At 32.3% G+C, this 26,794-nt stretch overlaps 2 protein-coding genes across 4 annotated transcripts; one reads left to right on the top strand and one right to left on the bottom strand.

Annotated features, from left to right (window-relative positions):
- Positions 1-1,901: 1,901 nt before the first annotated feature.
- On the top strand, positions 1,902-12,541 carry LOC136417964 (EH domain-containing protein 1-like). Of its 2 annotated transcripts, XM_066403830.1 has the most exons (3): positions 1,902-3,457; positions 8,552-8,623; positions 10,985-12,541. In XM_066403830.1, exons 1-3 carry the CDS (start codon positions 2,056-2,058, stop codon positions 11,182-11,184), a joined length of 1,674 nt encoding a protein of 557 aa, XP_066259927.1. In that variant the 5' UTR covers positions 1,902-2,055; the 3' UTR covers positions 11,185-12,541. The 2 variants fall into 2 exon arrangements, with proteins under 2 accessions (XP_066259927.1, XP_066259928.1); XM_066403831.1 differs by lacking the exon at positions 8,552-8,623.
- Positions 12,542-13,664: 1,123 nt separating this feature from the next.
- LOC136417897 (RNA-binding protein 5-like) lies at positions 13,665-25,801 on the bottom strand. 2 transcript variants are annotated; one of them, XM_066403760.1, is made up of 11 exons: positions 25,248-25,801; positions 19,519-19,813; positions 19,321-19,444; positions 19,196-19,265; positions 19,000-19,073; positions 18,620-18,739; positions 18,440-18,554; positions 18,143-18,379; positions 17,942-18,086; positions 16,708-17,893; positions 13,665-16,652 (listed from the first exon to the last, which is right to left on the bottom strand). In XM_066403760.1, the coding sequence occupies exons 1-11, from the start codon at positions 25,384-25,386 to the stop codon at positions 16,512-16,514; spliced, it is 2,646 nt and encodes an 881-aa protein (XP_066259857.1). In that variant the 5' UTR covers positions 25,387-25,801; the 3' UTR covers positions 13,665-16,511. The 2 variants fall into 2 exon arrangements, with proteins under 2 accessions (XP_066259857.1, XP_066259856.1); XM_066403759.1 differs by having other exon boundaries at positions 16,708-18,086; positions 25,248-25,800.
- Positions 25,802-26,794: the final 993 nt, after the last annotated feature.

Below are 26,794 nucleotides of genomic sequence, written 5' to 3'. Positions count from 1 at the left end.
ACACCTACTCCTAAAATTTTATAGATAAGTTGTGAATCACTCTGTATATTCCTGCTTCTAATGCCTCAAATGAACGAGCATTCATTCCCACAGAGTGCTAGAAGGTAGGAGAAGTAATCTGAAGGGAGAACATATCAATGCCATACTGTTTCTACATTTTGCAGAAAAGGATTAACATACGTTACAAAGCAAATATACAGTAGAAGATAAGTTATTTATTTCTTTACTTATGTTTGATACATTAAGTACGTTTGATATATTAAGTACATAGTATTTAATCTTATTTTATTCAAGACTGTTACTTTCTTTCTACAGGCGTAATTATTGTATGTGTAGTCTCCATACCAAAAAACTTTTTATTATATTCTGTTTTTATGTAATAAAGTGAACTTTCTATTTTTCATTTTTCTAATGTCCCATTCCTTACCCATCTATCGATGTCTCATACAATGTTATACATTCCTTCAGCATAAGTAAAATCTTGGCGATGCCGATGCGAAACGACGCCAAAATACTTTTATACTCGCCAATACCGAAGCGAAATGATGCGAGTACTGAAGCGTGTGATGTCTACGAGTACACATGAGGTAATCGTGTTACTCGTCTGAAGAGGGTTCGTACTCATAATCACGTAATGCTGTACGTACTCGTGCAATGCTTTACTACATACATAGATCGGTAAACGAACCCAAAGGCCAAACCCTCTTTAAGAGTGTGCTTTGAAGACGATTTATTAACGGGTTGAGAAAACATTAAGAAATTTTGAGGATCAACTCAAATTTTTATAGTGAATTCAAAAATGTAAGCGAATTTTGAACATGCCTTTGTGTGTTGAACAGGGCCGGCTTAGAATGTTTTTTATTCAAAATTTGGCAATGTTGCAATTTTTTTTATTTTTATTAACGGCTGCTATAGAGGCTTACTTGAATCAGACTCCTATTTCTATTAAAACTTATGAGAGTGAGAATGAAATTCTTTGGCCGACCGATTGATTGGACATAGGCTCAAAATTCAATTTGTGACCTTTCGTCAATTAAATCTTTTAACCAACCACATATAAGTACAATTGGTGCCCAGGTAGTTATATTTTTAAAAGATGCCCAAATTTCAACTTTCCTGCACTGAGTGAGACATAAGCCAATTTCAGTAAAATCATTTAAAACCCATTTTACTTGAAAATGATGCTTTTTTTCGTCACATAAAAACATTAAAATACATTAAAAAATAATTTTTTTGCATAAACTTGCTGCTTCTTTACCGTACAGACCTATTATTTGTATGTTATTCGTCAAAACAAGCAATGGGCGAATAATCGAGTGTCTTATTAGTAATATAATATGTCCATAATTTTGTATTTGTGTATTGTCCAGTTCATTTTTGAGATAAGTATTATTATTCCTTTTTCGGTGTGTTTTTAATTGTGTTATTTATAATACAATTGTTCAGCTGGTTTGGCATGTACTTGTTAGTTTCTGGAGTTAAACTCCAAAAAAGTGTTTGTGTATGTGGCTTTGGGCAAGAGATGTTGGTAAAAAGTATTTTTTAGTCCAGAGATGTTTGACATATAAGTGCGTTAAAAGAATTACCGTGCAATTTTTTAGCGTTTCCCGTTCAAGCGGAAATTACATCAAAATTTGGATTTTAAATCGGACACCCTGTGCATTGTTATTTTATTCAGTAAGGCTCTTTTTACTAATTTGGACAATAATTTTATCCTCGCTCTCACACATTCTTACAAATGTCATTTATATTGCGTAACCAATTTTAAGGATTAAATGCTCATATTCGGTTCCTTGCACCTCTCGCAGCGTTGCCAGTTTTTATGTCAGGGGAATAGATGTTTAGGCTAGGCACAAAGCCACGCATCACAATTCCACATTCCACGAACACGAAATGAATGACGAAGGAAACTCGAACGAGGAAAAAAGACGATCTGACGTCTCGTACTGTATTAGCTGCGAACCGTGATACGCCCGTCTCTTCTCTTCCAATTTTCCATTTTATTAATATTTCCAATCTGTATACTAGTGTATATCTATAAATAAAAAATTAAATATGTTCAGTTGGTTAACGCGAGACAGCAACAAACAGGAAGTATATAACAATGTGTTAGAAGGACTGAAAGATATTTACAAGCACAAATTATTACCTTTGGAAGAACACTACCATTTTCATGAATTCCATAGCCCCAAACTGGAGGACTCCGATTTTGAGGCCAAACCGATGATTCTACTTGTTGGACAGTATTCAACAGGTAAAACTACTTTTATTAAATATTTACTGGAAAGGGAATTTCCTGGAATACGCATTGGACCCGAACCCACAACTGACAGATTCATAGCAGTGATGCATGATGAGAAAGAAGGAATAATTCCTGGCAATGCCTTAGTGGTCGATCCAAAACGCCAGTTTCGACCACTTTCAAAATTTGGAAATGCATTTTTAAATCGACTTCAATGTTCCTTAGTTAATTCTCCAGTGCTAAAGAATATTTCCATAGTGGATACTCCTGGAATCTTGTCAGGTGAAAAACAAAGAGTTGATAGAGGCTATGACTTTACTGGAGTACTTGAATGGTTTGCTGAAAGAGTAGACAGAATAATCTTGTTATTTGATGCTCATAAGCTAGATATTTCTGATGAATTCAGACGCTCTATTGAGGCTCTCCGAGGACATGATGACAAAATTCGCATTGTTTTAAATAAAGCTGATATGGTAGACCACCAACAACTGATGAGAGTATATGGAGCTCTTATGTGGTCATTAGGGAAAGTGCTACAGACCCCAGAGGTAGCCAGGGTATATATTGGTTCATTTTGGGACCAAACTTTAAGATATGATGTGAACAGAAGACTATTTGAAGATGAAGAACAGGATTTATTTAAGGATTTACAGTCTTTACCTCGAAATGCAGCATTAAGAAAGTTAAATGACCTAATTAAGAGAGCCAGACTTGCCAAAGTTCATGCCTATATTATAGCAGAGCTTAGAAAAGAGATGCCTTCTGTTTTTGGAAAGGATTCTAAGAAAAAAGACCTAATTAAAAACTTGTCCCAAATATATGATAAATTACAAAGGGAACATCAAATATCCCAAGGGGATTTCCCTGAAATTAAGAAAATGCAGGAAGTGTTGATCAACATGGACTTTACCAAATTCAATCCTATTAAGCCCAAATTATTAGAAATTGTGGATAGAATGTTGTCTGATGATATTTCTAAATTGATGGCAATGATTCCACTTGAAAGCACCACTACTAACAATGCAAATAATGGACATGTTTCTGGTGGGGCATTTAATAATGTTGAAGATACAGCGTCACCTTTTGGTTATAAACGTGGAGAAGGAATAGATGCTGGAGCTGGAGAACATGACTGGATTGTGAACAGAGAAAAACATAGATATGATGAGGTGTTTCATCAATTGAACCCTGTAGATGGAAAAGTGTCTGGCATGGGTAAGCTTTTTAATTATAAACTACTTAGTTCCTTAAATATCAACACCTTGCAATTTTGTTGTGGAGAGACTATATTTTATTCAAAATTTATTCTTAATTTACCACTTACTAGTACAATCTGTTGCTAAAGTTAATAATGCTGTGAGTCCAAAATCTATTGAATATAAGAATGTTATTAATACTTATCTTTGGTGTACAATTTACAACTTATCTACAGCTTCAGATGATTCAAATAATCTTGGAATATCCAGTTACAAAGATTTCATAAATATAGGAAATTATAGAAATGACAACAGGTTTAATTTGTCTTAATACCTGGTATATTGCTACATACTTCATTTAAAAAGTTGATAAATCCATAATGAGGATATAAATAAGTCTACCATCATGTTAAAAGTTATTGAAAAATTTAAAGTTACTATTTTAATTTTTACAATTTAATTAATATGATGCAAAGTTGGTCCAAAATGGAAATGTGACAGAATCAAATATGTTTTTCTTTATGGGTGTTATATTGAAACTGCGTTATTTAACCCATAATTGAAAATCTAGATGATCTTTACTTCCAAACAGTTGACCAAAAAATCTGTGAAAATAGTCTGATGTCCTTAAGAAAAAATTTTTTTTTAAATGTTTGCTTGTTTGGAAAAGATTTTGTTATGTATTTAGTTTCATTATAAAAAAGTGTCTTAATAATGTTCCAGTTTCATATTTGTTAAATGAATATTTCTTTTGAGATTAAAAAAAAAACGTAATTCGAATCATTTGGTTTTTTGAAAATAACGTTAGATGTATTCGAAATTTTTGCAACCTTAAAGGAGATTCTAAATCAGTAGTAAGTTACCCAAGTTTGCCCTAATTTAAATGACCATCTATAGCTTTGAATAACCCAGATACCTATGCTTGAGCTGAAAATATGAGCACCCAGTATAAAGAACAACCCTATAAGAAGGTGTCTAAATATAATTTGTATCTTACAATTCCTCTTTAATTGAATGAATTTAACAAGACTTGGCAGATTGTAATATTGGTATTTTTAGTATTATATGGATTGAAAGGAAGTGAACTAAACTAATTAATTTAGTTCTCCACAATAGCGATTATATTAGGTAACGTTCATCAAATTAGCTTTTCAAGCAGATATTGCAGGATACTTAAATTGCTGATATTTATTATGGGGGCTTTAGATATGGAACTATGTCATCAATGTTCATCACTGTGTCATCGTTGTTTAAAACAGATAAATAAGTTCAACATAATGATCAAAGTTCATCTTATCAGTTACACGAAAACTTCAGTTGGCCATTTTTCAATTTTCATTAAAACCTTAATAAATCGTCTTCTAAGTAGAATATAAATGAAATGAAATAATACCTAATACAAATTTATATGTTTGAATGGCTTGTGTGGTCTTAATTATTATAATGAATTATTTAAATTGAATTAAAAAAAAAATCAATTCAAACGTGTATAAGAAAAAGGCTGGCAAACTCTTCTTGTCAGCAAGTATAGTGTCACATCATGGGATGGACTAAGCATCTAGTTCAGCAGCTCTCAAATGAGTTTCCTCTAAAATCTGATTGTAATGTACTTATTACAATATGCCAACTAAAATTGATTACAGAATGAACTCATTCAATGACTCATTACTTAATAATTTCAAGATGTTCAGTTGCATACACACTTATTTTCTCATCTCTCTCTCCCATAGTAACACATTATTCTAGCATCACCTCTTTTCCTTACAAGTTTCTCCAAAGTTTATATTTTCCTGTTGATCACTTTTTTAACCATCAATAATAATGAATTTGATAAAATGAAATTTTTATAAAATAAATAAAGTTTTTGATTTCGCTGATCGGACGACGGCGGTACGGTTTTACTCATGTGATTAGGCAACCAGTCACACAACGAAATTACTTTGTTTTTATAACGTAGTATTTAAGAAAAATGAATTAGTATCTTGAGCGTCAAATTGATTGGAGAAAAAATCTCCATAGCAAACAATTGCTGATATTTCACTAAAACACTTCTCTTTTTTGGTCTGAAAGCTGCCCTATATTAGTGTGCCTGTAACGTCGTTTTGTCGTCAGAGATGCGCCATACACTGGTGCAAACGGCGCATATAAGACGTAAGGAAGAGGTCATAGTGACGTCATTTCTTCATCATGGACCAGTTCTCATTTGCCAGAAAGGGAAAGATAAAACTGTAAAAAACAAACGTTCTCTTCTGAGCGTTGATTTTACCATCACATTGCATAGCATGTTAATGTAGAAGCGTGTTAATTATTGAGTTGGTTTTTGTAATCTAAGAACTCTGATTGCTCAATGAATTTGATGCGTCGATCACTTGGAGCACTCAGTGTGCCGTTCATTTATTATGCTTCCGAGTGCTCCGTAACAACACGCTTTGATCAGTATGGCTTGAAGAGGGAACAGATTGAACGTGTGAAAAATGGCAAAGCGAGCGAGATCGCAAGTAAAGGTCATTAAAATTACTCTACGTTCTATGTTCAAAAGTTACCATAAGGTAATTAAAAATGGCTCTTCATTTCGATAGTTAAGCTAGGTTGATCCTTATGTAAAAAAATATAGTATGTATTATTCCTAGCTCTTACAGAAAGTATTTTTGTCGCACTTAGTTAGGTGTGTTTTCCGCACTTATAAGGAAAATCGCTAGATGTTTATTTCCCACAACAGTTTATAATTTTAAAGTGACACTAATGACATATCAATACCAGATCTGCTAGAAAGCATTTGTGAAACGAATGTCTGCCCTAAGTATTTGATATAAATGATTAATTTACTGATTATTTTCTTACAGAACGTTTTAAAATTTGATGTTACTTTTCAAAATTGAAACAAACTACAAAGGACAAAGTTTATTAATTTCTTATTTTTCATCCATATGTCAAGTTTCAGTTTTTTGTGTTTCTGCATTTTCGATTATACACAGTTATTTATTTGTTAAATTTTAATGTCATTTATAAGTAGAAAAAAGCACATATACAGCATTATATGGTCAAAAAAAAAGGGCATTTGCAATTAGTTGAAACGCCATTTTGAGTCCAATTCATATCGTTCTTCTCTGCGTGTTTGAATTTAAAAATACAACTAATCAATTAACAAAATTTAACCAGAGATCAAAGTATGTGTGATCCGAGATACATTATTTGCTTATCTAAAGCACTTTTTGCGGTGGAGAATATACACGTGAAGAATTCTGTGATGCTCGTTGAAAAACCAACAGTCGGGTATATACCGTGCGGCTCTAAATGGTATGTAAACACCGATAGCGCAAAATGGCCGGTTTTTTTTAAATACATGGGTCAAGACCTCAAATTAAAGGTCTTTCAAAATTACATTCAATGGTGTATTGCGATTCAAAATCTATCGATTAGGTTTTGAGAAAAATCGCTATAAATTTAGTAAAAAATACAATACAAATTCAGTTGAATAGTACGTAAACAATGAAAGAACTTGTTTGTTGCTAGAAAATTAGTTTGTTTTCGATTTTGTGTTCACAGATGGTCTTTGATTATTTTTATATACTTATTCTTTTTTTTTTAACCAAAGACTGTTTGTGAGCATAAAATCGAAAATAAACCAATTCCCTATCAATAAACAAGTTTTTTCATTGTTTATGTACTATTTAACTGAGTTTGTATTGCATTTTTTACCAAATTTATAGCTGTTTTTCTCAAAAACTAATTGACAGATTTTGAATCGCAATACACCATTGAATGAAGTTTTGAAAGATTTTTAATTTAGAGCCTGATTGAGATGGTATACTGCATGTTAATCCATATGTAACGGGCGTGAACGTAATTAAATAAATGTTGAAGTTGATGAAGTGAGAGATTGAACCCTTGACTGCCAAATATGAATTTAATTGAAGATTTTAAACGTCATCGTAACAGAACTAAAATTTAAATTAACTCGAACATAAACCAAACACTTAGAATATATCCAAAAAGCAAAAAACTGAAATTAATTAATCTGGTTACATTACAATCGTTGTATTTTTTCTCTACTCCCTGTTCATTCGACCTCGAACGTCTATGACGAATTTGGTTTACGTTTGGTTAGCGTGTGGTCCACCCGCAATGAGACCTTGCTCAAGTTTATCCGTAAAGAGAAAAATCAACGTATACATGAAAATTAGCGCACTGTTCGTGTAACGATATTTTTACGTTAACATTCACATGCCTGCTTCAATAGAGTATCTACGATTACAATTACGTCTATGGCGTCGTCTATAGCCCTTGAGTGACGCGTAACTGAACGTTGTAGCGTAACACGAACATTTGTTAGTCAGTGGTGATAAGCGAGTGTGAACCGAATTTCGAAGGTGTTTACCACTCGAAGTCAGTCATCGACAGTCAAGTGGAGCACGCATGCGTGGAGTGACAGTCAAGCATGCGTGCTCCACTTGACTGTCGATTTTGAAACGAACCCTTAAACGACTGACCGTAAAATGGTAAAACACTGTTGAGCCAATCATTCAAAATGGTTATTCGGAGTGTTAACAATACGATAATTGTAAAGCAATGTTCGCTTTGGGCATTGCACTACAACTATCTGCTCAAATCACCGGACATTAACGCAGGGCTGAAAAATGTTACTAATTTTCTAACGCTTCGCTGAATAATCCCTACATAATCTTTGTATAATGAATAACTTTTAATTTAAAATTTCTCAAAGTGACTCTTCGTTATATTTTATGCAAAACAAATGTTCATATATTTAACTGGGTGTGTGGGCATTCTATATACGTAGTTAAATATTTACTCATTTTTTTTTTACTCTAATCAATGTGAGGCAAAAAGTTCCACTATCGTTATCATTGTAATTATATCGTGAATTTCGAAAAGTGATTTTTGTTTCTTAATGTACTTAAGCCAGAGATGAAAATGAGCGAGTTTTGCAATTCACGATTCAATTACAGTCAAAATGTTTTAAAATCTTTACTCTTCTTAGTTTTCATTAATGCGCGTTCATTAATATTAGAAAAGGAAAAAGACGACACTAATCACTCCTCTGTTTTACCAATTAATAAGTTGAAATAATATTATCTGATTCCTTGTTTTTTAGCCATTTTGAACGCACCACCTACTCTCATAGGAACTTGGACAAAAAAAAAGAATTTTTGGTCCTTAAAGAGATGTAAGCAGCTTAGTTAACTAAATACAAGACTTTTTTGTTGCGTTTCTATTGCTTCGTGTACGAGTTTATGTACTTTTGAATCCGTAAATTTATATTGTCAGCAACTGAAAATATAATGTCAGAAAATACTCATTCACAGATTTGTATTAATATTTGCATGTCTCTATTACATAGAGCGAAGAATTTTCCAATGTGGCATCATATAAAATTACGGGATCTATAGTTACTAGGGTGTAGTAAAATACTTGAACGCGAATATCATGTGTTTGTCTTGTTTGCATAACGAATTTTGAACTACGTGAATATTTAAATCACCTCGCTTGGGCACTACTTTTGCTCATATTGTAATATTCACATTTATTGGCTTTATTATTGAGAGGACATTTATTATTGATAATAAATTGTCGGCCTGAAGTGTTATCCTGTTAAGTCTATTTTGACCGATGTTACAGGAGAGGTAAAAAGATATTTTCAAAACGAACGATTAAAATAAATCAAAGATATGTATAACATACATTTCCATCCCCATTTATAATATTATGATCAAATTTTAAATGTTTCTTCGATATTTAATCAAGAGAGATTTCTGAAAAAGACGCTTAAATGAGTAAAAAATGCAATTTCAGAGGTCCCAAGGCAACGAAAAAATTAGGACTTTAATCCTAGTTAAAAGATTTTTAAATAGACACAATTGAGTTATCATTGGTTTTAGAGAAACAGTGTACATATAAAAAAAAATGTAATGTTATCCCGAATAAAACACGCCTATCAGATTCCTTCTGATTCCTGTCAATTTTGAGATATGGCATAAATTTCCTTTTTTTTTCAATGAGAAAGGTAGTAGCTTTTATGTTTTTGAAAAAAATTATTTTGAAAATTTTCAAGTTATGTCGATAACTACGTAGCTATTTTTAAAATGGCGAACCCATATTCATGTTTTTTATTTTACACCAAAATATAACCTAGTTAGTGTACCATAGACTCAGTCTTATTTTCATTAAACACGATCATTGAAATGCTTCTTTTAGGCTAAAAATTCCATTTTCTGGATAAAATATTGATTTTACAAATTTTTACATTTTTATAATAATTTATAGTAATTTAAAAATAGAATTTTGTTAATAACAGTCGCTGAAAACTTTAAAAAATCAATATTTTCATACAGTATTGAAATTTTTAGTTTACAGGAAGCGTTTCAATGGTAATCTTAAAATTTGACATTAAATGCAAAAAATTGGCTTTCGGTATGCCATTTTCAACAGTAGTTATGTGGTTATTGGTATCGCATTATAGCTTACAAAAGACCTTTTTAAAGCAGCCATAATAATTATTTTTCTCATTAGAAAAGAGTGAATTTATGTCATGTCTCAAAAATTGCAGGTATCAGTAAAGATCAGATAAGCGTGTCTTATTCATGTGAAATTCCCTTTAACGTTTCAATTTTTAGTAGAACCAATAATAACCAAGCTGGATTGACTTAAATAAATCGACAAAATTTGATTTTTATAAAATATTTAATAATGCATAAACTAAAAAAAAAGTTAAGGTTTCAAATTGATCACTGAAACTAGAATTATTCTTCCATTTAAGCGACTTTGTAGCTCTGCTAGTTCCCGAGATTCTTTCAATAATCATCTAAAAAGATTCACTCTGTATACCTACAACATGAAAACAGTTGGTATTATAACATCTTTATTTTTAGTGGTTTTAAAAACTTAAACCGTTAAGTATTCATTAACGACCGTTTGCATCATAAGTCCAATTGGAATTTTAAATATTTAAATTTGGTGTATTTAGATTTAGGCCAGGGATTTGTCAATGGTTTGAAATATTTATATCTATTACCTAACAACCCTCATAACATATTCTTTCCAATACACAATGCACTAATTCGCTGTTTTTTTAAAATTTTTAAGTAAGTAGGTACTCATATTTAATTCGATCCATACCTACAAGGTGACTTAAGATTTCATTATTTATTAAACTTTTAAAGCAATGCAACCATGTAATAAATGACTTTTTCTAATTCTGGATCGTTATGAATTCTTTGCTGCAAGTATTCCTATCAGCTTGATAAGGAGCTACATTCCTGTTTTGCTAGATCGATATTTTAAAAGTAATATTTTTTTCGCAATAGTAACTTTTGACAACCTTAAAAATACTAGATTTTACTAGAGTTTAAAGTATTAAATACGAATTTTCGTAATGTCATGGAATTAATTTTATCAAAGTTAAAACTGATTGTACAGGGTGACTATTTACATTTTCTTTTAATCTCTGAATAATAAATCCAAACGCTGGGGAATTTTTAACCATACTTAACGTTATAGTGATTACATTCGACATAAATTTATTTTACAGCGGCAAAGGAGGAAATGGTGAAGTCAAAGTTACCAAACTCCGTCTTGAGCAAAGTTTGGAAGTTAGCTGATGTTGATAAGGACGGCATGTTGGATAATGAAGAATTCGCCTTGGCCATGCATCTGATTAATATTAAAATCGAAGGAAATGATTTGCCAAGTGATCTACCTCCTCATTTGGTACCTCCTTCGAAACGTTGAGTCATCAACATAAGTTTATTTAAAGCCTTCAATATTGTTCATCCACAAGTGCTATTTATTTTTGTACATACCATATTTTTGAAAAATTCCAATTAAATTTTAATTAATGCCAAATTGTATACGTTTGTTTTACGAGCGTAATCTGTTTAATAGCATATTGACTAGGTATAGTTCGCCGCACGATTCTAGCGCTACGACATCTGAGGAAAGAGGGAAAATAAAACATAAGTGATAGGCACTCATACTTCGATCAGCACTCCAAATATACTTCGTTTATGTTAGACTGTGACAATTCAGTCGCATGTATTAACTTAAACTCTGGTCGTGTATAATGTATTCACATTCTTTTCGTAGCACTAGACTTGTGCTTTAAACTTTATTAAACTAATCAATCTTATTAAAACAGCTTGTCAGATATAAGAAAATGATAGGAGAGAAACAGATTATAAGAGATTTTTGCTGGTACGTGCTATGGTCGGAGAGAAAGTGCTCTCGGAAGAAAAAAGATTAAGTGAACTGGTCGTGAATTAAAACTCTAGTCTAGACACATGATTTTCTTAAAATTCACCGTACAAACCTAGTATGCTTGAACTATCTTGCAGAGCTACAAGCATAGCACACAAAAGCAAGGGGCCATCTATGGATCATTAAGTGGACGTGTCGAAATACAATAAGCCAAGTCTTTTCCTACATTTGACGAGCTGCACTTACCAGCATTAAATCAGGCGATGTCAAGTCAATGCTATAATTTTGTGTTTTGTTTAGTATAATTTTAGTATCGGTAGGTACTATTTAGCTCTTTTTGCATTCGGCAAAGAAATGCCACTGTAGCGCTGAAATTAATATAAAGCCTATTATTTTATTTAGTTATCTAGCATATATTTCTTATATATATTTTCCCTGAACATGGTGCGATATTCTCAATTTTTATAATGTACGTTTAATATCAATTCTAAATACCTAATGTGATAGTTATTATCCGTATTGAGTAGGTATTATGTATAATTGTATGATATTCTGTAGATAAATGAATTTGAGTATTTGAAAATAATTTTATTTGTATATCTAGGTATTTGTTTTATATTAAACGACATATATAATTAATCTGCAAGTGATTCTTGAATTAATTTAAGGTGCACCACGTATTTAATTGAACTACAAGCTTAAGAAGCACTTGCAGGAAATTTTTATTTGCTATTAGTCTATCAGCAAACATAATGCAATCCACAGTTCATTTTACATAACGCTCAAACGTAAAAAATATTCCTTATTTTAGTTATTTTGTTGTTACTTATCAGGTTCATTTTCCGAAATAAATATATCATTGTTTTCATAAAATATATTATTTGCAAAGAAACGTTGTGCTAGTGGTGTTTTATTTAGAACTTCTTTTAAATACTTGATAATTTTTATAAGTTAGTGAGGTAGTTTAGACCAAACTTTTCTTTCTTGAAAACACAATTCAATGGGTATAGCGGAGGATCCTTGCACAGCTACTGAAATTATGATATACGCTTTTATTATGGGGTCACCTTAAAAAAAAAAGCTTTTTACTATCTTAACTGTTTGTGAGTTTATGTTATTGTTCAGGGATTTTCGTCAAGAGTAGGCGTATTTTGTTTGGAAATGAAGTATAAATGGAGGGGTTTGGCCATTAATACATCACGTCTTTAACATCGATACAGATGAATACCGGAAGACCTAAATCGAATGTACTACATAGTCCGATTCATCAATACCACATTTCACCTCACAAATATTCAGTCAATTGTACATTAAGGAATACTCGTCTGGAGTTCTAACTTAATTCGATGGCTATTTTTAGAACTCAAAAGATAATCATTCGAAGTGTTTAGTTTGAGATTCACGAAGTTGTGCCGCTTAGTCTTTTGAATTTTTGGCACTACTCATAGCAACGTTTGTCAAAAAAATATAGCTCACTATTTTGAATAACGAATGCTGATAAGTATACTAAAAACGTGACAGTTGAAACTAGAAATCGTAATGTGCTATGCACCAATCGTTACTAAATCACTTTCTTCCAAAAAGGTCGTATGCATAGAGCTATTTAAGCTTACAACGTGTTACCCGCCAAACTGCAGCATCTCCAAAACGATAACGTATTCAAACAACGTGTCAAGGCTCTTCTGGCTGACACAATGTTAAAAACATCGAATTTACTGTTCAAGCTATTTAGCGTATGAGTAATTCACTAATGTTGCGACATTGCTGTGTCACTTCGTCATCTTATGAGCAATAATTTATTTCCATAACATGTTATTTTATGGTAAGCAGCAATGAACACTATCTTTTGCAAACCTACTCATCGATATATTATCTGAAATTGTACATTTGATTTGGGGCGCCCGGTATAGTCGAAATGTCGATTCTTTCTGCTATAGAAAAGGGAGAGAGGTAGTTATAATATTAGTCTTACACCTGTAAAGAGGCTAGGTAAATCGTTTATTTAAAAAACGCTATCCCACAGCATTCATATCTATTTATTCATTTGTAAATAACAAATTTTCTTCGAAATATTACGTCTAAAGGCTAACTGAAAGGGATTGAATAAATAATATGGGGATTGGTTCTTGGGTTATGGTTCTTTATGTAATAAGAAAACAGGATTCCTCAAAAATTTTGTAATATACTGAAATATTTCGTCGCTGATAGATGTCTTTATCAGTATACTACAATATTAGGAGCGTAAATCAGTAATATCAAGCACAAAAAAACAAATGTAGAATAATAAAAGTAAAGCTAATTAAAAACAAATGATGCAAATTATAAAATTGAAAAATAAAAAAGAAAAGAATCTTTTTGTTTTCCTTTTTTTATCCCAGTTCGTATATAACGAAAGTTACAAGACCGTATGCACACCAACTATGTGTTCCTGTTTTAATTAAAATTTAAACTCTTGGAGATTTGTGATATGGAGTTTACTTTTACGAAAAAACACACAATTTTCTATATTTTTATATCCTTTGTTAATTAATCCCGGAAAGTGCAGGCTGCGGCTTGCCATGACTTCCACAGATTAAGGCTAAACATGGACTCTACATCACAAAATCTACAATAGGTTAAATTAAAAGCATACCCCGTCAAGAACATATGGGTCGCATACGGTCTCGTAGCATCTATTACGCCAGATGCCTGCCAAAAAAAAAACAGGAAAACGATTACAAACTTACATAAAAAAGGGAAACCAAAAAAATCATTCTTTTTGTACTAACATCATATGGCAAGTTTTATTTTGAGGTATTTACAATTTATGTAATTTATTTTTCTATGCTTGGTATGACTGATTTATGCTACTAACGTTTTGAGGACATGTTTTTTTTAAATGAAAAAGACTAGAACCCAAGATCTAACCCTCATAATATAATTAATGCTCAAGAACGCAGCAACGTTTAAACGTAGCAAGTATAAAATTCAATAAATCTTCTAATACAAAGTAAAAAAATACATGGAAAATAAATCAAAAACAACATTCGCAATAATTATGGAAATTGGTGCTTAGGTTATGACCCTTTGTGTAATGAGTAACGAAAAAACAAAATTTCTCAAAACTTTTTAATATATTCACATGCTCCAAAGTTGATTGGCATATTTATTGGCTTATTACATTAAGTACGTATAAGAGCAATAACCAATTAATTGACATACCTATCTTTAACTAACTTTAGTTTCTCTGCCTCTGCTTCTAGAACAATTACACATGGTTGGCATGCAGATTTATAGCTTCCATTAGACCCAAACATCTGTCCAAAGATAAGGACTTCTAAAAACAATAAGGAAACAAAAACGTTTTTTTCTCTTTACACCAACATGGTGCAAGGATTTTATAGTAAATTTTATTTTTATTTTTTTATAATTAAACCATTTACTTTTTAGCTACTTTTGCCTTTGTTTTATTTTTGAAAACCCCAATCAGCGTCGAAACGTCTAAATATCTTACAAAAATGTTGAGAAATGTTTTATCATTGCACAAGACTACGAGCCATGAACCATTCTCCATAATATCATCCAACAACGCCGCAACGTTTAAACGTAGCAAGTATATAATTGAATAAATCAAATAAAAAGTAAAAAAAATTACATTGGAAATAAACCAAAAACAACATTCATAATAATTATGATGACTGGTTTTTGGGTTGTTGTCCTTTGTGTAATAAGAAATATTTTCCTCAAAACATGTATATATATATATATATAAGACCACAACCTAAGAACTAATCCCCATAATATAACAAAGGTCCAAGAACGCCGCAATATTTCAACGTAGCAAGTATATTCATAATAATTACACACACACATGTGAAAAAAGTTTTTACAAGAATATTTTACTCCAATTCAAAATTAAATTGTTTCAATTACAATAATTGCATAATTAGATCAGAAGAAAAATGTAAAAAGAAATAAATCACATTGGAAGATTCTAAATCGAAAGGTAAAACGAATTTTTAACATGGTAGGATGTTGAGAATTTTTAAGAATGGGAATAACAATAAAGATTTTCCATCTTGAGCCACACCATATTTTGAACTTTTTGCAAATCAACAAATTATACCATCTGATATACGAAATCGCCGTATACGCTGTCGAATAACTACCTCTCACATGTATAATATGTCCCACTACCAAATTGGCTTCAATATATTAGGATCTATAAAATTATAGGAGTTACGAAGCCGATTAAACATGAAAACTGTAGATAATTACATTAACGACGTAATAAAGAAAACAGAGCGTTTTTAACTGTACAAGTTTTTAAGAAATTTAAAGAAACGAAAATGACACATTAAGAAAAACATATCATCTTAGTTTAGATGTGTGATCAGAATGATGAAGTGACATTTTTTCTTAATTACATTTAACATTTAATCTTTTAAAATTAGATAAAATCTTAGTAGTTTTATTATACAACGTTAAAAAAGCATTTTTTTCTCCGTTGAAAAAAAAATTAAATATGACCGTCATAAGAAAAATAAAAGTTGATGATGCTTTCATATTAATTCAGTCAAAAAGGTACGTCAGAAATGTTTTTACAAAATTTGACTTTCTTCTAAAATAAAAGACCCACCATGGTTTGTTTAAACATTTTTTGAAAATTTTCATTTCAAGTCAGTCGTGGGAAAGACGTAACATCAATACGTAGGTAGCGTATATTTGACCAAGGTATGAGCTTTTCGTTCGGATCAGACAGCATAATGAAGAATATATGTAAAACAATCTCTCCTACCCTCATGTTAGTTTCTTGTCTATTAAAGTTCGCCCCCATGGCTCTCAAATTAATACACGAATGAAAAAGTGAATGAATGCCATACTCAATTAGCCCCCGTTTCCCGCTCAGTTAACTCTTGATATCTAGCATACATCATTTTCTTGACGCAATCTTTATAACTCTCGCCTGCCGTGTACCCGGCTGTTTTGTTTCCTAAACCCACCGAATTGCCATACTGCTCCGCCTGCAAATTAAATAGGTTAAACCTAGATTTTCTTAATCGAATCACGTTTCAATACCTGGATAATAGTAGTTCTACCTTGATTCGTCTTTCCAAGGCCCTGCCCTTCGGTCCAACCCATTTTCTGAAGCAACCGGTTCCCAACATTCTCTGCTCCGATAGGTTCAGATACAGACGCTGATGCGGCAGGAATTTCGCTACTTAGCGCTTTTAGATACTTTTCTTTCAGTTTGCTCGGTTGCGGTTCATCCGGATCGCCGTATTTCAATCTTCGCTCCTTAGCTCTGTCTCTATAAACAATCTTTCCGGGATTATTCTCAGCTTTCTTTTTTCTTCTAGCTTCTAAATTTTGCTTGTGCAAAGAAGATATTTTTGCGTGTTTATGTAGCGCTTCCGCCGACCCCAGTTGCCGTTTGCAAAGATTGCATATTAGCCTGGTAAAATCTAGTAGAGAATCCTCGTCCTCGTCGGAAGACTCGCTCTCACCATAGGCTGCCACAAGATGGGGCTTTGGAGTTTCGGGAACCACCTCACTCGCCATGGCCTCGTTTTTGAACGACGCGGTGGGTAATATCGCAGACTTTTTCTCTAGGACCGAAAAGCCAATATCGGCGCTGGCACTATTCGACGAGATATACCCTTCTGACGCACTTCTTGTGGATGTAATCTCTTTCTTTTGATTTAAGGTTTTTGCCCATCGTTCCATATCTTTGGCGATTTTCTTCGCCACTTTCACTTTGTCGTGCTTTTCTGGCACATGCTTTGCAGTACTGGTAACGGAGGATTGTCTAGTCTTTTGTTCCTCACTGCTCACAGTCTCAACGTCTGCAACAATACTAGCGGTTGTAGTTGGGGCTGCGGTTACCGATCCATTAGAACCGTAATTATCATAGGTGGGAGCAAGCAAGTAAGTACATTTATCGTGGTCCCAAAACAAGTATTTTTGAATGACGCTATTCCAATAATAGGTCGAAGTTGGATCGTAGTACAGACCAGTACTGGAATCGTATTGATAGCCAGTCATTTTGTCATACATGTAAGATGTAACATCGGGTACAGGATACCTCTTGCCGTCTGTCCCGGTGGGAATTTGCATGTGTGTGTTGTCGTAATAAGTTTTGGAAGCTTGAATCTGCTGTATAGCGGACTGCGCAACTGCTGCAGCGGCATTGGCAGCGTCCATTTGATTTTCGTTATGTAAGGTAATGGAATTCCCAGCGCTAATTTGTTGTGTGAAATACTGTCTATAATATTCGATGTAATGTGTATATTCATCAGGCGATTTCGCGTACCGTCTAGCTGCGTACTCAGATAAACTGTCCACGTCCGTCATAGCATAAGTTTGTGGAATGGATGCATTGGGGAAAGCCGCGTGATCGGCCTGGGAATAAGCCTTTTTCGTATCTCCCATATTATATTTGCAATAGGAGAGAATAACTGAAAAGAAATTTATATTATTAACTGAAATTATAACAAAAAGCGTTTACTCGAACCTGTTTTACCATCGATAGTAAGTGGAGCTGCCAATCCGCCAAGAGCCCCAAAAATAGCTAGTGCGTCTATTGTGCTTTCCGTTCCTAAGTAACAAATGCCCCGTGAGGTCGACGTTAAAGGATCTCTGCCTACACAAACTGCCGAAATAGATTTTACAAGATCAGGGATGGTTGTGTTCAACACAGACATAACAGAATCTTCAGTGGTGAGGGCATCTAAATTTCTCAGCATGATCGCTATTGGTAAAATACGTTTAATAATAAAATTTTAATAATTATAATCCACGTTAAACATACTTTTAGTGGTATATGAGCATGTTTCGTCACTTCCACTACCGCCTTCTTCCGATTCCATTCTAGAAGCATGACACTTGAAACAATTGTCTCTTCTCTTGAAATTCTGAGCCCCACACTAAAATAAAATGGTTCATTTTCCAATTATCGGTAATAAGAGTTATTGATCCAACTGAAACTCACTTTTATGCAAAACCAATCGGCGGAAGCTTTGTGAGACGGAGCTTTCTCTATTAAATTTACGTCTTTCGGAATGCTGTATTGCATTATCGCTCTGTAGTGGTCTTGAAGCATCAAAATTCCCTGAAATAATAAATATTTACTGTAAAATCCGCAAACTGAAAGAGCCACCCCTCTTCATAGAGACCTTTGCGTTCCCTAGAACTCGTGGACGAAATATTGCAAAACCGCTAGTGAATAACATTTTTTAATATAAAACGTTTGATCCCCAATTATTTGCCAAATACCAAGGATTGGAATACAAAAAGGATAAAAAGGTCTATAATGATTATTAAGAGAATGTGACGCAGTATAGATAAGCACTTCTGTGTAAGTTAAGATACCTGTTTCATCTCCATCCAACGAACTGCTTCATTCAGTGTTGTGAACTCGACAAAGGCAAAACCACGTGATGCACCTAAACAGCACAATAGATACCAATGGCATTATCCGATCTCACATTTTACAATACAGTTATTCACTAAGAATCGCCTATAGATTAGACAAACAACTAATTCTGTTCTTCCCCCTGATTCTTACCTGTATCTTTTTTTCTGATCAACCTTATATCCTTTGGCATAAGTCCACCTTGAATAATGTCTTGTCGAATCTAAGAAAAAAAGTTGTTAAATATAAAAAGAAAAACTGTCAATATTGTTACCTACGTCATTTTCAGTAATGTGTTGTGCTAAGCCCCTGATCATAATGGTATTATTGGGAGGCTGACTTTTGTACCCAATGATTTCTGAGCCACTAGCTCCAATGATTGCGCCTGTCGGACTTCTTTCACTGTTAAAATTATAATACTAGTAACTATCGGAGCTTTCAAAAAGTACTCTAGAACCATTCGGAAAATCCTATACCTATCACTGTCCCTATCATCATCACGATATCTATCCCTGTCACGAACTTTTCTGTCCTCCCTTTCCCACCTACTTTCGCTGCTTCTTGACCTTCGTCTAAATCTATAATAATCTTTGTCTCGATCTCTGTCTCGGGCTCTCTGATGTCGCCTTTCACGATTCTTATCTTTGTAGTCATAAGATGGGCTTCTCGAGTGGCTTCGACTTTCAAAAGGGGAATCCCGACGATATTCTCTATCACTGTCATAATCTGAACCATGTCGTGATCTTTCTTCAGTTTTATCATATTTGTTAACTGTATAAAAATAAAATTAATAGTATCCAATCTCCAGCAGCGAACCCAAAAATCAAGAAAATGCTTATTGCGCAGATCACTGTAAAAATTTTCTGAAGAATTTCAAAAAATATTTTGGAAGTGGCAGTGTGTTGTTGCATCAGAAACTGCGTCTGACAATTTTTCCTAATAATGTTAGCAACTATTATTACGAAAATTTAAAAATTTGCCACTATATGAAAGTTGATGAGAAAATATTTTCAAGATGTGACGTTTCCAGTTATACACTAGTAGATCTTAACTATTAAATTTTAAAGGGAACACCCTGTACATATATTATTGCATTTATTTCGAAATTCTAAGAATATTTCATAAAACGTACTTCATCCTGAATTTCAACTGTTTTTCAAATACGGATGTTTGACATCCGTGGAGCCATGTGGAGTGTTAACAATGGTTCTAAATACAGTAACGACAAGCTTCACCATATTACGTTTAGACTCAAGATTCTTATAGTTTCCAGGCACAACAAAAACTTTTTATAAAACTGTTAGATTTACCCTAAAGTAATTAACATTAGTAGCTTAACCAAAATAATGTCTAACACAAAAGAGTGTACGGAATAGTGTAGTTTTTCTACATTTTTCGCAAAAGTATTGTAACTTTCTGTCAGTTTGCCAGTTTGTATCGTCTTCAGTCTGCAAGGACATGGCAATCAAATACCATTCAAAAAATCATGTGCAGATTTCCTATCAATTCAGAAAATATTGACTACATGAATCAAGTACAAGACGTCAAGTCACGTTATTCACATGACCGGACTTGGCCAACAGATAGAGCCATATTTAAACACTTGGATCTACCAGACACCAGCATATCAATGGAGGGTTAACGGTTTTTGATATAAATAATATTTTACGTCAAAATTGATTTTACAAATTATGTACTTTAGATGAATTTTGGTAAATAGTAAACTTCTGAAATTGTAAACATTTGTAGTATTTTCATAATTAATCGATCCAGTTCCCAGAAGACATTACATAGAGTCCTAAACATATTTACTTTCTTCAGAATAGCTTGGGAGTCTGCTATTGTGTTGTTCAGGAAAAACAGAATTATTTTTAAGATAAACAAGTGTCATGTCATAAGTTTTAAAAGCAAAACGAATCAAATTGAAAATTAATACTCAACCAGTGATTGTGTTTTTTTACAGAATGCCTGTCTCACTATTATAAGATTATGGTGAACAAGGTTGTACCTCTGTAAATTTGTAATTTGGAAGAAGAAATATTTTAGAAACATAAAAATGATTGTAAACCTTTAATACACTTTGGTTATACCCTAGTATAGCATCAGAATCCAAAAACATGTCATGAGATAAATCTTGATAAATTAGGAGAAAAATGTGTCAACTGCTTCATTGTAACTTAAATTGGTTGAAAGTACAAAAAATTACATATTTAAAATCAGTTCAAAATCCAAACAAAATGTCAAAGGAAGAATAGGCCCTGCAGTGCAAAAATGATCAAGATAGGACAGCGGTATTCAGGGGATATTTATTATTCACCTCATTCAAATAGTCCTTATGTTAAAAAAATTACTAGAATTCTGAGGCAAATAAAAAAAATTCAATAATGTATTTGTAGGGTGTTGCATTTAAATTTAAAATAAAGCAATTTATACTAATTTCCGTCCATATAACTATAAATAATGGATCTTGAAAATATTGATATCAGAGATTCTTCTAATTATACAGACTGTGCCAGAAATGAGTATTGTAAATGCAGGGGCAAAAAGGCTTGGCCAGTTATGAAGAAAATCAATATCAACATGGGCCTTTCATTGTTGAGATATTAGATATTTAAAAAGGTTTTATTTAAACTATTGGGCAAAGTTGAAAATACAGTGTTTCACTTTTGTTCAAGTTTTCTAAAAATAAGCACAATTTGAAGAAATTTATAAATTAGGTACATATTTCTGATAAAATTGTCCAAAACGTTCCTTACTTAACCGATTGTGCATCTATTGTGGTTATCTAAATCCCACACATGTAAAACTAATTTAAGATATACTATATAGAATTACAAAATAAAATAAGACCCTACAAACCTTAAAATATTTATTTAAATGGTGAGGGATAAAATTGTGAACTTCATAAATCGCAGCCTATCAACACGTTCTTTCCCAGGAGGGTGAAACATCAACGTCTTAATTCCAATTGAGAAAATTAAGGAAATCATCAAGATAGATGAATTTAGACTAATCAGAGTAATGCCAAACACTTTTAAAACGACGAATTAATGACCAGCTGGTGGCTTCATTGAGAATACTAAAGTATCTAGCATATATCAGGTGGGATTTTTAGTGGGAAAGTACTGGAAGACTACTCTACAAACAGTCATGCTGTATAATTGGGAGTGCGCACTAAATGAAAAAAAATGATTGGGATAAGGTTTTTTAACTACATATAAACAAGCTTTTAATTCTATTGACAGAAATTTATTACTTGCTAGGTTGAGCAAAAGTAGTTTTAGTGCTTTAACTGCCAAATGATTCAGGCAATTCCTTGAGGGAAAAATACAAGTGACGAAATATGATAACTGGTCATCAACTAGAAACTTTGTGCATAGTATACCTCAAGGATAATACTTGAACCTACGCCTTTCACTTTATATGCTAAAGACATTGTATCATAAACAGCTTACTTCCACCTTCACATACATTTCATTAAAATCAAGTTTTCCAAAGCACTCTTAGCAAAATCAATTTTTTTGATACTTTGATCAAACTGAAATACTGAACCCTAACATGTGATACATTGTCGTAATCAGGAAAAAACTGAATTTAAAAATGTAAAAATCCAATATGACACCCATAAGAAAAAGTAAAGTTGATGATGGTTGCAGGAAATCTAAACACCAGATTTCGAATATGATATCATCACTTTGTAGAAGAGAAAAAGTAGTGATTATGATGTGTCATTCGTTTTTAATTATCTCTTCAAATAACCTTAGTAAAGAAATGTTTTTTCAAAATTTTGTTTTTTTACGGATATCTCCGGAATTAATCAGAATATTTCAAATTTTGAAAAGGCATTTTGTTGAGCTCCAAATTGCACAACTTTGTCCTAATATAATCAATCTCGTATCTTTTATGGATACTGATGTCCCAATGATGAGCATCGAATATAAATATCTCCTTATGTAAAGTTTCATTGTTTTTAAAACATTGGTCAAAGAGAGAGGAAAGCAGAATAGGGAGGGCAGAATAAAAAGGGCAAGTAAACGCATCAGACATGGAAGGTTTCATGTTGAATATGAAATTAATTAGTATTAGTATTTTTTAAGTTAGAACTAGCGTTCTATGTTTTAAAATGATTAAAATTTATTTACATTTAATGTTGCACATTTTCTTGTTATTAATAATATTTTCTTTTGTTTTTAGTTTTGTAAAATATAATTTTGCTATGTCATTTATTATTTGACAGAGTATATAATAGCGAAGTTTTTAAGACTATTTGAATTTCATGAGCAAGCACCATACTGGAGAAAATTTCATATAAAATGGAAGAATAAATTGAAACCAAACTATTTTACTACATTAATTTATTTACATAATTGTTTGTAACAATAATTTTTAAATAATTCTTGTTTTGCTTTGCCCATATGTAAATAAAGATTTTTTTTAAAAATATTTCTGAAAGTGGAAAGAATTTAAACTAAAAAAATAAATTTAATTGTATCTACTCAATTACTCATATAAAAATTTAAGATGGCTGATATTTCAAAAACAATAAAACTTCATATAAGGATAAATGTGGTTAAATAGATTCAAAGTGACCCCATTTATCTCTCATTGAAAACTTTCTGTTGCTCTACTAAACACCTTGTATACAAGGGGGCATAATAGATCATCATATAGATATTTCAAGGGGTAATAGTACTTGGTGAAATAAGAAGAAAATGCTAATACATGGCCAAAAACCCACCATTTTCGATATACAGGTTGACAAAATTTGATTTTTATTTTTTGCTATTTTCTTTAGTGTTCTTAAAGATAACTTAATGAAATTTTGTATCTCTATGTTTTTTAAGAGCCTTTACAAAAAAATGTCAAAATTGTTGGTTTCCATATACAGACCCTTATGTTTTCTTGGGTCACATGCTATATTTTACTTCTTAATTTTTTTTTTAATATTCTGTATGAATTGTAATTTCACATTTAGATTCCTTCTTCATTTCTGGAACTTTTTGATCTCTTGCATTATTCTCATACCTTTCACCATTTATGAAAAATTTACATAAATAACTACTGATACATATTAAAGGAGTAACGGAAGCAGGAAAAAATGTGAAGCATTTCTTAACAACAGATCATATGTATTAAATTAGTGAAGTAACAGTAAAAATAAGTGAATCTAAATAAAAACAAAATTATAAGAATTGTTGAAAATTAAAAACAAAAATAAATTAAAATAATAATAAAAATACTTATTTTATTTATCCTTTATATTTAATGTGCATCTATAGCTATTTATGTAAATTTTTGAAAAATATCAAAATATATGAAAATAATGCAAGAGATAAAAAAGTTGAAGAAATGAAAAAATCTAAATGTCAAATCAGAATTCATAGAGAATGTTTCGAAAAAAGTATAAAAGGCAAAAAATAGCATGTAACCCAGAAAAACATATAACCCAGTATATAGAGACCAAAGATTTTGACATTTTCTTGTAAAGGCCCTTAAAAAACATAGGAATATGAAATTTTATTAAGTTATTTTTAGGCACACCAAAGAAAATAGCAAAATATGAAAAAAAATCAAATTTTGTCACCCTGTATGTCAAAAATACACCATTTTCAAACAAACAATACAAAAATGGTGTATTTTTGACCATGGGTATATTAGCATTTTTTTCTTATTTTACTAAGTACTATCATCCTCTGAATCTGCAGGATGATCTGTCACATCCTGTATATTGTATTATGAAAAGTATAGTGTTATCTTGATCTTGGGTATACAAGGGACTCATGGTTACTCAGAATTTTTTTAATTTCGTACCCAGTGTATCTATACTAGTCTCTATTTTATTAATAAAGATATTATTATTATAGTTGAGGGAAGCTAATCCAAACTAACCTCTTTTACCTTTATGTATAAATTAGGTTATTTCACTAACCTAACTTTTATTACTGTTTAAAGTTGGTTTAAAGTCCTTAAAAAATATAAAAAAGATTAGCATGGCTTATAATATTTTTGTTTGAATATTTTCAAAGTAGGTAACAAATTTTGAGCCCTAGTGGTAAAGTGCATCAAAGTCAATACTTATTTCTGGGACAGGCTATAGCATATTTATAAGAGGAAAGTGAACAGAACGAGCAAGCTGTTTTTTTTCAATTTCTTAAATCTTCAAGATAATATTGAGAGTACTTACTTATATGTAACGTTTTCCTACCTTTCTTGCTATAAACATAACCATTGTGCCTTCTATTATGGTACATTGGGGATCTAGACTTTGATCGAGAGCTTCTCCTGTAAGGATCTGGAGAGATGCTCATACTTCGTCGTGGTGGAGAAAACCTTAATCTATCCATCAATTCTCAAGAAGCAAATAATATTCATCCAGAAAATACATTTAACATAATTCTCTAGGGTCTAGTGAAATAAATGGGCAAATGCGAAACATGGCGGTTTCCGTTCGAATTAACTGGGCAAATCTTGGTATTTTCGGTGAACAACGGATAATTTTCCAAATCACCCTTCAATTAATCACCTTTAAATTACACATATTACTTTTAACTGTGAATGACAAAATATTCCCAAAATTGAAAAAATGTTTAAAATTACTGTTTTGTCACGATTTCATGCGTTATACTTCAGGTAGAATCGGTATGATAATCAACTACGTAGTCGGAGTCTAGCCCATGCGCCATGCGCGTAAGCGCCGAAGCGGTCACGGCGTGGGTCTGGGAGTTGTCTTGTCTTGTCTTCGTGTCATTTTGGCGCTGCTCTCAGGCAATTTGCCAGAATGTTTTGGTAGGGGATCTCGATCGTCTTTGCTTTAATTTTATGTACTGTGGCGGTGATTTAGCTCCTCCACTTCTTCACGCTGAGGACCAACGAAACAAACAATAGAGTATTTCATCATCACTAAACTATTAAACATTCACGATTGTACATAGGGATGATTGAAGCAAAACGATTCGTACAAGTGTCAGTTGAATTTGCAATTTTAAAAATGTCATATTCGATATATGCATCTGTCGTAGAATGAACATATGAATTTAAATCCGAAGGTTTATTTTTTACTGGTTAACCTTATTTTACAAAATTATACAGGGTGTCTCTAAAAGGCGCGAAAAAAATGCTACCACAAATTCCTGAGGCTAAACTATGATGATCTAACCCAACTTACCTCAGTCCAAAAGTGGACGATTTCGGAGATACAGAGTGTCAAAAGTTCAATTTGGTTTCAGTTTTTCATAAATATTTTTTTTAATAACTGGTGCGTAATTACAATATTCGGCTAGGGACTTTTTGGGGTGACAAATTGAAATCTGCTACCATTTTCATTGTAAAATGTAGGAGGCGCCACCTGCGGTACTTTGCACACATTTAAAACGAAATAACTTTTTCGAGCCACACTGTATTTTACTTCTAAATAAAATTTCTTATTCTCCAACATCTTTTACGTAAAAAAGGTATACCTGGATAAGAGTTAATTTGAGCAGCCGTTTTTGAGATATCTGGATTTAAAAGTTTTTAATTATTATTCATTTTGGTCAGAATAGGATGAATGATGGCCTATCTTTTGGTAAGTGAAATTCGTAAAATTCCTGAAAAACCTCTGATTGTGAGCAGTGTTGTTGTAGATGTTTTTGGTACATTGTTGCTTTTTTTCCGCTGTTTATGTTTTAAATTGCAAGTAGTACTGAAAAATCGTGAAAGGGAATCAGTAAGCACCGGTGAATCGTCAAACAAGTTACGAATTTAATTTTCATC

The sequence above is a fragment of the Euwallacea similis genome, chromosome 31 (assembly GCF_039881205.1).
Source record: "Euwallacea similis isolate ESF13 chromosome 31, ESF131.1, whole genome shotgun sequence".
NCBI lineage: Eukaryota > Metazoa > Arthropoda > Insecta > Coleoptera > Curculionidae > Euwallacea > Euwallacea similis.
The sequence above is the reverse complement of the archived record's forward strand: the minus strand, read 5'-3'. Positions and strand labels throughout refer to the sequence as shown.

Bases quoted from the DNA above. Each gene is read 5' to 3' on its own strand.
- LOC136417897 (XM_066403759.1), bottom strand. From the start codon at position 25,386: ATGGATAGATTAAGGTTTTCTCCACCACGACGAAGTATGAGCATCTCT. The intron at 19,266-19,320 runs GTAGGTAACAAT...TTTTTTTCTTAG, and splicing joins AACACATTACTGAAAATGAC to ATTCGACAAGACATTATTCA. The intron at 18,380-18,439 runs GTATGTTTAACG...TTTTACCAATAG, and splicing joins ATGCTCATATACCACTAAAA to CGATCATGCTGAGAAATTTA.
- LOC136417964 (XM_066403830.1), top strand. From the start codon at position 2,056: ATGTTCAGTTGGTTAACGCGAGACAGCAACAAACAGGAAGTATATAAC. The intron at 3,458-8,551 runs GTAAGCTTTTTA...CTTGTTTTTTAG, and splicing joins TGGAAAAGTGTCTGGCATGG to CCATTTTGAACGCACCACCT. The intron at 8,624-10,984 runs GTAAGCAGCTTA...TTTATTTTACAG, and splicing joins TTTTTGGTCCTTAAAGAGAT to CGGCAAAGGAGGAAATGGTG.